At 37.4% G+C, this 13,132-nt stretch overlaps 1 protein-coding gene across 1 annotated transcript in view; it reads left to right on the forward strand.

Annotated features, from left to right (window-relative positions):
• Positions 1-4,793: 4,793 nt before the first annotated feature.
• LOC126259965 (double-strand-break repair protein rad21 homolog) overlaps positions 4,794-13,132 on the forward strand; it is a 66,558-nt gene continuing 58,219 nt past the window's right edge. Inside the window, exons 1-2 of the mRNA XM_049957083.1 lie at positions 4,794-4,910; positions 5,943-6,123. Of these exons, the coding sequence (XP_049813040.1) occupies positions 5,980-6,123 (144 nt within the window). The 5' untranslated portion in view covers positions 4,794-4,910; positions 5,943-5,979. The remainder of the gene's footprint in view (positions 4,911-5,942; positions 6,124-13,132) is intronic.

The following is a 13,132-nucleotide window of genomic DNA, read 5'->3' on the forward strand; positions in this document are numbered from 1 at the left end:
GCTTCATAAAAGGAATTGGAGGTTCCTGTTAGCTACATGGCAATTCTTAGGCCGCTATTATTCTTGATTATTATAAATGATCTACCTTCATGTAAAAGCCTGCCATGTAAATTTACTTTATTTGCTTACAACTCCACAATTTTTATGAGCAGTAGAACAAATAGTAATCTTGAGGGATCCATTACTCACATACTCTCGGATGTGGTTAATTGGTTCAAGGCGAACGGTCTCTCATTAAATTACAGTAAGACCAATTTTATTCATTTCTGTACCAAAACAGAAAAAGATAGAGAACTAAGTGTAACATGTGGTAATCAGCCAATAGAAAGAATGGAAACAATAAAATTTCTTGAAGTGCACATTGACAAGAAAATGAACTGGTCTTGCATATTATAGATCTCTGTAAGAGGCTTAGCTCTGCTATGTATGCTTTATGGGTTGTCATTACGTGTGTTGAACCTAACACTGCAAAAGTGGCATACTATGGCTATTTTTACTCACTCGTTGAATACAGCATTATTTTTTGGGGTAACCAGCCATTAGCGAGGAAAGTATTCATTTCTCAGAAGTGAGCTTTAAGAGTTATATGTGGACTGTGCTTAAGAGACTCATGTAGAAATAGCTTCCGAAAACTTAAAACATGCACAACTGCATGCCAAAATATTTTTTCTGTTATTTGTTTTGTCTATAAAAATATAGACATGTTCCAACCAAACAGTAATTATCATGAAAAGAATGACATACACAGCGTGCCTAGAAATCTGAGCTTGGTGGAAAAGGGTGTCCACTACACTGGAACAAAACTCTTCCTCCTGAAATAAAGACAGAGATTTATAATAAGAGTAAGTTTAAGAAAGCATTAAAAATATTTCTGCTAGAAAAAGCTTTTTACAGTATACATGAATTTTTAAATAAATTAACTGTAAGATTTTAATATTATATAATACAAGTTGAAATAATGCCACTAAGAATGTTATTTAACTTGAGCTCTATATCCGTTTGTGCCCTGTATCTGTTTTTCTGTTGTGCTTTAATAACTCTACGAAAATATGTATCTTCTTTTATCTGTATTGCTGCCCAAAGAAATTACTGTGTAAATTTTTATATAATTATGTACTCAAATGTCTGTGTATGTTATAAGATCATAATTTTGTATATGTAGAAAACTGACTCATTCCATGTCCTAGTGAACCCAACACAGTTGGACCTATGGAACACAAAATAAAATAAAATCAAAGTCAAATCAAATCATAACTTTGATCGGCACATTGTATAGCACTCATGAACTCTGCCAACTTATTGTATCTTCAGTGCCAGAGATGAATGTTTTATGTTAACTATTCAGGTAATCTGTGTCTTTTTTTGTCACAACTGCTAAGCAAAAATATCTTCCTACCTTTGTTGACATTCTTATTTACAGTTGCATTCAGTGATACAGTAATGGCTTTATAATCACTGGTTCTGTGTTCTACAATGAGCCAAAATGTTCAGGCCTATTGGTAAACAGAGATCTAAGAAGTCACCTGCTTGAGTTGGTTCTCTGGTTAATTATTTAAGGTAATTTTCTGAAAGCAATTTCACATGATTCCCAGTACCTCCTACCTGCCAGATGACTCTACAAGTCTACACCTGGTAAGTTGAACTCTCCCCTTAATACCATAATATGACCAGGAAATTTATGTGCAACTTTCTTCAAGTTTCCTGTGAAATGTTTGCAATTTTTTATTCCCTTTAAGATTTACCTTTACCCATACTACTTCACATTCAAAATCTGAACTACGTTCACTAGATATTTGCACATTATTTACATGCTATATACACACCTCCGCAAATGGTGTCCAACCCATCTTTGCCTTATTTGTTCCAACCAGAATTTAGAATTACGTTGCTATCAACTTCTGATTTCAGCCAGCCTTCAATCCTTGGTATTATGCAAGTATTATTACCGTTTCCCAGTGTGATTAGTTCTGAGACATTTCATGGACACTCCTGCAGTTAGCTAATACAATATTAACACTTTCTTTCTCCAATCTGCCATGAAGAATGTTACTCTCTGCAGTTAATGAGGCTGATATTCTTTCCTGTCTGAAAGGCAATGGAGGGATTTCTCTAACCTAAGAAAACCCACTTAGTTATGCCATGCATACTCCATTATCCTAGTAACTACTTCATGTGTTGTGCATGCCTGACCTGTTAGGGGGGTTCTACAATTCTCTATCTGAGAGATCACTTAGCTCCAAACCAGGACCATGCTCAGTTCTAGGAATGATATTGCAAAATACTAGTTCTGCTTCCATGCCACAGCCTATGTTAACTGTCTTCATCAATGCAGCCAGCCATCTACGCAAACAGAGTATAGGCTTTGAATTCTGGCAGCAGGTGCCATTCGTGCCAGCATTAGTCACGATTTACTGCTGAGTGCACTCAGCACGTATTACCAGCAGGGTCTCCTCCATGTCTTGAACAATACGGCTCACCCGCCCCCCCCCCCCCCCCCTCAAACACGGAAATGTAAACAGTGGCCTTCATTCCAGACGTGGCCACTAATACCCTAAGGGGCTCCATCACCTGCCTCAAAAGACATGGTGTCCTATAATGGCTCAGATGTACTTCAAGCATTAGGCAATATCTTGAACTTGTTTTTAAGGCGGAAGGGGTCACCTGTGTAGCCAGTACTTATTTTGATCTTCTGCCCAGAGATTTCCAATCCCATCACTGTTTGCCATTCACAGTGACTGTGGATCTCCCAGGATGAGTACATGAGAACGAAGACTAGTCTAAATGCTGAATATAAACAGTAACTGTGGCTGCCGCTCAAATGTCCACTTGATTGCACAGCTCCATTACACAAACTGTAACAAATAAGCAACAGTTTTTTAAAGTAACTGAAAAAGCAGCAGCTTTTTTTCAAAGTAACAGCTTTCCTGTTACTTTTGTCATGTTATGTTTAGTCTCCTTAAGTAGAAATAATTTACATCAGTTTAATGACAGTTGATCATTGTTACAGTTCCTCGCAATAGCTTTTTCTTATTAAGATACAACTTAACCCATTCCACATTCTTGGAGGCACTCCTTCAAAATCTAGATCTAGAGCAGACGATGAGTCAGTGACATTGTTAAACTTTTATGTAAACATAAAATGTAATTTATTTCATAAATTTTAACACTTGGCAATCATTTGAAGCAGAGAGGTTTCCATTGCTACGCTTTGCACAGTGAAGATGAAAAGGCAACATGTCAGTTTGATTATATTACTCTTGCTACTTCAAAATGTATTCACTACCAGTGTTTATGTTTCCACTCATCCTCAAAAAAGAAGGGTCACTCTCATCTTGTGTAAAGAGCGGCCTTCCTTATTTTTAAAATTTTTCCCAGTCTATCACTCTTTGCTTCCTGAGGAAAGAGCTAATAGTTCCAAAGCACCGAGGATAAAATTATGTTTTTTTCACTTGTAAATGTTCTAAGTAGACTACCTATTCTGTTTCTTTGTAACTTTCTCGAGTATATCTTCCTTTTGATACAATGTGGTGTTGAGTATGTTATAAAACTTTGCAGAAGAGGGCAAAATTATGAGAACTACCATTTCATTTTAGACATGTTACACACCACTGACTGACTTAGGCCTTCAATTTGTCCACGAGACATGGTAGGGTAGCTTAATTGGCACCACTCGTCCTCTGGGAGGCTGTTATCCACATCTATAAGTTTCAGGTTAGCACACAACATAAAAGTAGGCCCTCTCTTACTGTGAAAACAGTCTGAACAGGTATTAATGATCTTCAAAAGAGATAATTTAAATAATGTATTTCCTGTTCAGAGAATGATTGATGAGGATGTCCACTGAACTGTTACCAACATAGTTATTCTTCTCACTCTGAATACATTAAAGGACTGGGAAGAAACTCTAATATGTGGTACACTGGAAAGTATCCGCTGTCATGCAATTCACTGTACCTTGCCAAAAATGGATTTAGCAGGGCCTACACATTCTAGAGCCACACATTATTCCTCTACTTCCAAAGAAGACGGCTTCTTGTAATTTTACAAGGGCAACGTAAAATAGTAGGAGTCCTTCCTGGAGTTCTTATCATGCCAGTCTTTTCAGCATTTGTTACAACTGACGTCCAACAAGTTGTGGTAATATTGTCCTCCTGTCTCACCGACATTTGGCTCGCAAACCGTCATACCTGAGCATTTTCTCATTTACAATCAGGTCATCGACGAAAATCTTCGGCTTGCAAATAATTTTATGTGCCAAGTTCCAAAGTAATTGCTGTGCAGAAAAACGCCAAAAACATAATCGTTTCGCTGGTTCCTCAATCAGAAACCCCGCTCCTACCTTATGAAGAGGTCTTTCTCACACGACAATTTTTCCTTTTTTATTACATGGTGCTTTACTGCTCCTTTAATATAATTGACACCAGGCAGCTGTTCATAGTATTATTTCTCGAATCAATCAGCAATATATTGTTACTGGTGTTGTGATAAAAATTCGGGTACTTCTACTCCACATCACCCTTTCTTTTAATCCAGCTTAGCGTTTGGGAAGCAGACATCTTGTGAAGACAGAGACTTTACTTCCTTCAAACGCATATTTACTTTATTTTTATCTCAGGATATAATCATTCTATTATTTATTCTAAAACAGAAAAATAATTATTTTCTTCCTAATATTTGTCTATTCTTTAATTTTAACTTTAGTAATCGATAATGTTATATTATGGCAATCGATACAAGATCTCGTTATTTGCCGGTTAACATTGACCCGCCCAAATTTTGAAACTGGCGCCCGTGTTTGTCAACGTAGACGCCATCTTGTTTAGTTTGTTTACGAATCAAGTGAGTGTGATACTGTGATGCAACGAGAATGATGCGAAGCAGCTGAAGTGCAAGTTTTCGTTATTTTTCTTGTAAGTTTGCTTTATCTCAAATGTAGTGAGGTGGCGTAATCACTGTTGTAAATCCATGTCTACTTCAATTACATAAACGATAACTGTAATTTGTGTAACAATTAGGCGCCAAATACGTGTTCACCAAAGTGTACGAAAGATTCCAGGTGTGCATTTAGGATAAAATTATGTCGTGGTTTTATCTGTATTCTGGAATTAGTATTGGCAGCTGAAGTGAAAGTGTTAAGTGGTATGCACAAGTTTATAATGTGGCAGTTGTAAGTAGGAAAATGTTACATTTTTGAACATCCTGATCAGCGTTACATTATATCTCTTTATTAGATCGTGTAATATTCGCAGGAAGATAAATTTATAGCCCTATTAAAAATTTCGACGGTTAACATGTTCAGTTTTGATAGAACATTGTATATTCTGTTAGTGCTGGAACGAGGAAGTGTCCGCAAGCTATGAAATAATTCTTGTTTACTTGCTGTAGCTACGATAAGTGAATAATTTGAGCGCCCTACAGGAAACATAAGTGATGAATTTCAGTGCCAAGCCAGGTGTGTTGCTTCTGTGGCAATTGTTCAGTCAGGTCATGTGGTTTTCCAGCAAAACGTTATAAATCTTTTGTAGTTCATTTAGAATTATTTACAAATAAAAAACGTAAAAAAGTTGTTGTCGCTATTTGTTTGTGGTTATTATAAATTTTAGTTGTTGATTGTTAACTATAATTCTCACAAAATACTTAAATGTGTTGACGAAGTCCTTAGTTGCATGCTTCTCCCCAGTAATACCCCTTCTACAGATTCGATTTAACAGCATGTTCCATGTAATGTACATGTAGCTTAACTGCTGTAGATATATAACTACATGTAATGCGTGTGGTGAGTTACCAGTGTAAACTGTACACAGGTAATTGCTATCCGTGATAGATTCCTCAAATATTTTCTTCAAATAGGCCTTATTATGTTATTTTTTATGCTGAGGGAGAGCATTTATGCAGAACATTTACATAAATGTGTTACTAATTATTATTGTGTTTTTTTTCAGTGTGAGAGACTAAGTGGCAGCCAGATATTTTGCTGTCATGTTTTACGCTCATTTTGTTTTGGCCAAGAAGGGCCCATTGGCCCGCATATGGCTGGCAGCGCACTGGGACAAAAAGTTGACAAAAGCTCATGTATTTGAAACTAATATTGAGAAATCAGTTGATGGAATTCTACAACCAAAGGTATGCTATTTGACAGGGGAACGAAATGTAGTGTTGTTTATCTGTGTTTATTTTCTGAATTAATGCCAGTGTTACAAACTTCAGCAGTCCCCCTAATCCGAATCCCGACAATCTGAACATGAAAAATATTACTCTGGATATGGAAAACTGTGATGTAAACTGTTTTAATTTGAAGTGTACAGTGAACATGTATTAGAAAAATTGGCAAGAAAACATTATGTTCAAACAATGCAAGAAAAGCTGTCAAACTAAAATACAGTGGGCATTTTATCCCTACTTCTTAGATGACAAAAGCTCATTGTTTTTTTGGCGTAATGAAGACAGTCTGTTATATGATGCATAGTTGTGCCATCATCTCATAAACATCAAATCAGCAGGTGTTGCAATGCGCTGTCGCTCCAAATAACGTAGCACAAGGTCAAGGGCTTCTGCTGTGTCACTGTATGGCACCAGCTCTCCTGTGTCGCTTTCAGCCTCATTGTCACTTCCGTCACAGCAGTCCACTTCTTCCTGGTCTTGAACCACAGCAGCAACTAAATCAGCATCATTAAGATTCTCCACACATGCCCCATCCACTCATCTACGTCTCCTTCACTAACTTCTTCACATCCAGGGATTATCTGTATCATATTCAAGAGATGTCCACAGTTTCCTCCACGATTTTCTCAAGAGTATTTTCTGAAATATTCAGCTATGCTTCAGCGGCCCATTAAACAACATCTTTCACATTGGTCTTTTTTTATTTTGTCCACTAAAGGAATGCTGTCATCTTGGATCAGGCGGTAGCGTTCTCGCTTCCCGCGTACGGGGTCCCGGGTTCGATTCCTGGCGGGGTTAGGGATTTTCTCTGCCTCGTGACGACTGGGTGTTGTGTGTCTTTCATCATCATTGACTCGCAAGTCGTCGAAGTGGCGTCAATTAAAAAGGACTTGCAATACGGCGGCCGTACTTCCCCGAATGGGGCCTCCTGGCCAACAATGCCATACAACCATTTCATTTCATTTTTCATTCTTAAAAATTGTTTTCTGTATATATTAGTTTTAATGTTTGCACTACACCCTGGTCCATCGGCTGTAGAAGCAGTGTAACATTTGGTGGCAAAAGCATCGGCACAATTTCTCATCACATAATTCGTCAGTGCTGGGGTGAGATGGCACGTTATCAATCAAAAGGATTGCACGGGGAGACAAATGATTTTCCTTAGAAAACCATCAAACATAGGGAACAAACTGGCCGTGAAACCATTCTTTGAACAGCTTACAATCCATCCATGTTCTTTTCTGGTTGCAATAATATACAGGCAGGGACTTCATGTTGCAGTTTTTAAAAACTCTGGGCCTAGCAGATTTTCCAGTCAGCACGCTAATAAAGTCACACAATCTTTGCACATTTTAAAACCAGGAGCATGGTCTACTGCTTTTGGTGCCAGGCTTTTTGTTGGCAATGCCCTAAAATTAAGGCCAGTCTTGTCAGCGTTACAAATTTGTCGGGAGAATACTTTCCCTCTCTTATCATTTTTTCAAACTCACCCAAGTATTCCTTCGCTGCATCACAGTCAGAAGAAAGCTTCTCTCCAGTAATGTTAGCTGATGGATTCTGTGACATTTTTTGAATCTGTCCAACCAACTCGTACTCTCACTAAAAGACTCGTCACCATTCATTAACTTATTCAGGTAAACAGTCTTCTCCTGAACCAGTGCTCCACTCAAAGGAGTTCCCCTTTCCCTTTCCTGCGTAAACCAGAGGAAAAGAGCTTCATCCACTTTATTGTACTGGTACTGTTTCAGAGTCTGCCGAATTTCGAGTGTTTTTCCCGGAGACATTGTACAAGACTGTTAAAGCTTCACTCGGTTCTTCTTCCGATCACAAATGGTTGCATTACCAGCACCCAGTTCCTCCAAGCATTCAGTTTTTCTTTGCAAGTTAACGTTGTTTGTTTCCGTTTACTCATGATGAAAATATGTACACCACTACACCTGAACGAATACAATACAACTGTTATGCATGCCAGCGATTGATAAGTAACATAACCAAGCACTTTGCGAGCCAACTGGCAGTCCAGTGACCTCAGACACTACAAAGGTCTCAACAATGCACAACATCAAGGGCAGGGAGTGAGAGGGAGCCATTGTTCCTACACTTGTTCCCATTTGTTACCACGGTGCACCTACTTATCTGCTTGGTATATTTGATTCTAGAAACTTGTCACCGTAATTCCGGCTAATCCGAACACGGTCCAGTCCCAATTAGTTCAGATTAAAGGGGACTGTACTGTACAGATCAAATTATAATTTCATATCTTATTCTTCTTTCGTGATTGTGATCTGCATTGGTAAGAAAAGAGTTATCGAATTTTATTTGTGGTGTGTTTTGCTATTTTGTGTCATGGATTTACAAGGAACACACAATATTGTATTTTGTTTGAGCAGTGTGCTTTTCCAATGTGTATCTGGTTGAGACTGTTTTTTAGTTCCAACTGCTCTCAGTCAGTTTTAAACAGTCAGTTCCCTGTTTACATCCGTAGTCTGCAAGTGACTAATGCACATTTCAGAGAAATTAATTTGTTTTTGGGTAGGTTTCACCTTGAGAAAACACAATTTTATCTTCTTTTCACCCTGACGATGTTCCACAGAGGTTGCAGAATCTTAAGTTCTCGTAACTACATGTCTGAGAGTAGTGTCATTCCATTCTCAGTTAATACTGTACCAGTACCAGCAAAACATTGGACTTGAAAGTTTGCATTATGTCACTTCAGGTTGGCTGTACTGCAATATCAATGTTGCAACAGGAGCCTCTGTACAAATAGCAGACAATATGGTTTTATGTTCCATCTCCTAAATGTAAGCTATTGAGCAATGACGGTATATATAAGATTTATTTTTTGACTTGCTACCATAATGACAGCAAATAAATAATGGAATAATTTGTAGATAAAATAATAGTGAAACACATGCTTTTGATAGTGGAGGAAAGAAATACAGAAAATAAACATTTGATAATGATGGATATATTGAAAACAATACAGTAAATAGTTTGCAAAATAAACAATAACTGAGATTGTAACTTCTCGCCATATGGTTTATAGTGACTATGCCACAATAAATAACTGATATTCATAGCTTTCCACTCACCACTATATGACGATGATGGTGCAATTCCATCTAACTCCTCATTGTCACTGTAATAGGAATCAGTGCCAAAACCATCTTTATAGTCGTTATCACAAACACAAATCGAATTGATGTGTTTGGGAGCAATTTTGTGCAAGAATTTGCTTTGGGCCTTAACAATATTAGCCATATCCAACAGGACTTTGAATTTCTCTAGCACTTTGTAATATAGATCTGTACTTCTCAGCATACTGTTTTGTGATTTTTTCCTACCCCTGAAAAGTTTGTTACCGTAGATACTCTTTCCTGCTGTAGTAAGCATAAATATGCCTGCAAACTGCACCAGTCTTAAAAGAATCTTAAGTGGGTGACGGTGAAGCTGGTGTTTCTTCATTCCTTTTCACACTTAAAATATATTATCTTATCCACTCGGCTCAGAATCTCAACGGCTCACATCCACATCTTTCAACTGTTGAAATAACACTCCATTGCTTACTACTGTTTTTGTTCCAATTTCAAGAGCTTTTGATGTTCGTTCCACAACATTATCGCCAGGAACTGATGGCTGTCCATGAATATTTGCGTAATCTTTCTCCTGCTCTTAAAACCCACGAGTTCTCTGTAGTAACTTCAATACATCACTTTCTAGCGGCATACCTTGACGCAAAAGATTGTCAGGTATGCAAACGAAGTTTTTCTTGAGTATCAGAATTTCTAAACCACAGCGAAACATATCACAGTACAACACAATCACACGGTAGATGCCATGCTTAATGCATGTTGTTTTTGTTCACATAAAACAAAGCCAGCAACATGGGAGCTTTGACATTATGACTGGCAGCGACTACCACGCTGGGATTGGTGCACGCCCCACACCCAGTGCCTCGTTCATCACTTGTTTAGCTGTTAAGCTGCCAACTTGAAACACATATGTCAATTGCAAAGTTTCAGTGGCCTGGATATGGTTCTTGAATTTCCTTGACACAATCCCTAAGTCAAACAAACCAGGGACAATTTGTGCTGCCCTTTGTATGTGTTCAATATCTCTTGTTGATATCGTTTGGTATGGGTCCCAACGCTTCAGCAATATTCTAGGATGAGTTGCACAAGTGTTTTGCAAGTAATTGCCTTTGTAGGCTGATTGCATCTTCCTAGTAGAAGTCTGCCACTTGCTTTACCTAAGTTTAGCCTATGTGATCATTCAATTTGTTATACCCAAAAAAGTTATAGCCAGATATGTCTCTGATTTAATGCGTTTCCAGTTTCAGTCATTGGTATTATAGTCACAGGATACTAGTATTCTGCAACTGGGTAAGTGCACAGTGGTAGGTTTCTGTGCTTATAAAGCAAGTTGCCAGTTTTCATACAACTTTGAAATTGTTGCTAGATCTAGCTAAATATTTCTAGAGCTTAATTCAAATAGTACTTAATTTTAGATAACTGCATCATCTGCATAAAGTTCGAGGTTACTGTTAGTGTAACCTGCGAGGTCATTAATGTACAACGGGGACAGCAAGGGCAGCAATGCACTTCCCTGTGAGACACTTGTTACTTTTACATCTGTTCATTACTCTCCATCGAAAGTTACTTGCTGTTTTCTCAGTATCAGGAAATCTTCAATCCAGTTACAAACTTTGTTTCATACTCCATTGATTGCACTTTATTTCTGAGTGATGTACTTTTTTTGAAGCCAAGTAATACTGCATTTCCTTGATCATCATGTTCTGTAAGACAGTGCATGCTCATGAATGTTAATGAGCACCCACACAGTTTTCTTATTATTGCCATGTTAGTTGTAGAGGAAGCATCAGTCATCATTAAGACTGCTAAAATTATTAGTTTTTTCTGGGTTTGCTGAGTTAATTTTGTTTTTAAATATTGAGTACTTAGAACATGAATTTTTTCTAGATTAAAACAGTTTTCTTTGTGTATTTACTGTTATCTGTTACTTTCATTTACTTCTTAATGTTGTCATTTACATCTTAGATCTACGGACTGGTTTTCTTTTGTAGAGGATGTGATTCATTACTATAACTCTCTCCCTTGTTTTGTTGTGTGTGGTATCTTGTGTGGCTACTATTGTCATTTTTTTTGTTGCAACTTTATCCCCCATTCCTTTTTTTACAATATTTGTTAGTAAAAAAATGAGTGAGCCACAAGACAATGTATTTAGTTTACATCTAACAACTTTCTTGGCTTATGCTGCTGACAAAACTTTCTCAGGCTTCCATCCAAGTGACTGTGTTGAAATTCTGCAGCATTTTAATGAGCGTGACTTGCGACATCTCGCAGCATTTTGATGAGTGCCATAGAATCAGATTAACAGTAAAATATACAAAATGCGACAATAACATAAAGGAATCAATGCAGCAGTTTCAAAAAACACACAGTAAGAGGAAAACACTGTAACTGGTATCGTAACATTGGTTGAGCTATCTTGTTCAACTTGAAAGACCAATACTAGTGGAAAAACTCTTAAAACAGATTGCACTACAAAGTGCCTTGTAACAAATGTGGAGGGGAAAAAAAAGATGTACCTACATATTCAGTTGACCCAAATAGCTCAACTTAAAAATAGTGTTACCCGTACAGGAACCCTAAAATATGTAGCACAGCAACAAGCCAAAAGGTGAGGCCAATACACATAATGAAAGCACGAAAATTAACAGAAGGCAGTATCAAAAACATCAGTTAACATGTCTACAATACCACGAAACCAAAACTTGCTCATATAACTAATACCGAAAAGCTAACTTTGCTGTTTCGGGTAAAGCAACTCCTTGATACCTACCAATCACAATCCAAAGTAATTATCAGAAATGTAACCCAAAAGTTCATTTAAAAAATTACATGAACAGTTTCAGTCCACAAGAAACACAAAGTTAGGCGTATAAAGACACGTACCATACATACACAGTAAAAAATTACAACCACAAATATATACTTACCAACCAGTGCCAGCCAACACACCAATCTAATGATAGCAAAAATAATGTGTCATCAACACAGTCTCTCAAATAGCAAGCCTAGACTTTTCAAAACAGGAATCTCTCCAGATAGAACTCCACACGTTCTCTTACCAGCAACACCACACACTCTGGCCCAAGGTCTGTGGTGCAACTTTGGTCAATCCCATATCTTCTCCACAAAAATACCACTTCACGAACTTGGCAATTAAATTCCGTATAAGGAATTTAATTGTCCTCAATATCTCATCCCCATATGTGGCATGCAGCAACATACCGTGAACTTCGTTGTGATATCCTTGATTAAGAAAAAATGATATGTGAAATTAAATATCCGACCATAAGCAATTCACCACACTAATATTCCAAATGCTAAAACAAGTCTAATGCCCACAACTGTCAACATCAAAGTAACTCACTAAAAAACTGCCACAAACACTTCCAATATCATTATCACAAAGAGGATTCAAGGCGTCTGGTATCACTAAAAACACACTCAAACAGTTTAGAAAGACAAATGTCGTACACTAGAGAGTGCTGCTGCATACATGAGCCATTTCAAATACATATGCCACCTCAATGTCACACAATGTAGTTACACTATGGGTCAAAACAAATGAGTGTTATTGATCAATCGAGTTGACACTTTATTATTTCTCCTATGAATGAAGAGTAACTTCTGTGTCAATGATTAATGTTACATGTTGTCTGCTAACTATGGGGAAACAAGCCAAAATTTCCTGTGGTGCAAAGATGTACAAGCAGTTCAAACTTCTGTGCATTCACACCAGAACTAAATTACAGATTATCACATTCTGTGAAATGTTCGCAAATTTTTAACTCTACAGATACTTTTTCCTAAAGTGATTGGCTGTTATTTCTCTTACATTGGCTGTTGCCTTATAACTGTATGATTTGTTTCATTTTTCTATT

This window comes from Schistocerca nitens, chromosome 1 (assembly GCF_023898315.1).
Source record: "Schistocerca nitens isolate TAMUIC-IGC-003100 chromosome 1, iqSchNite1.1, whole genome shotgun sequence".
NCBI classification, from domain to species: Eukaryota; Metazoa; Arthropoda; class Insecta; order Orthoptera; family Acrididae; genus Schistocerca; species Schistocerca nitens.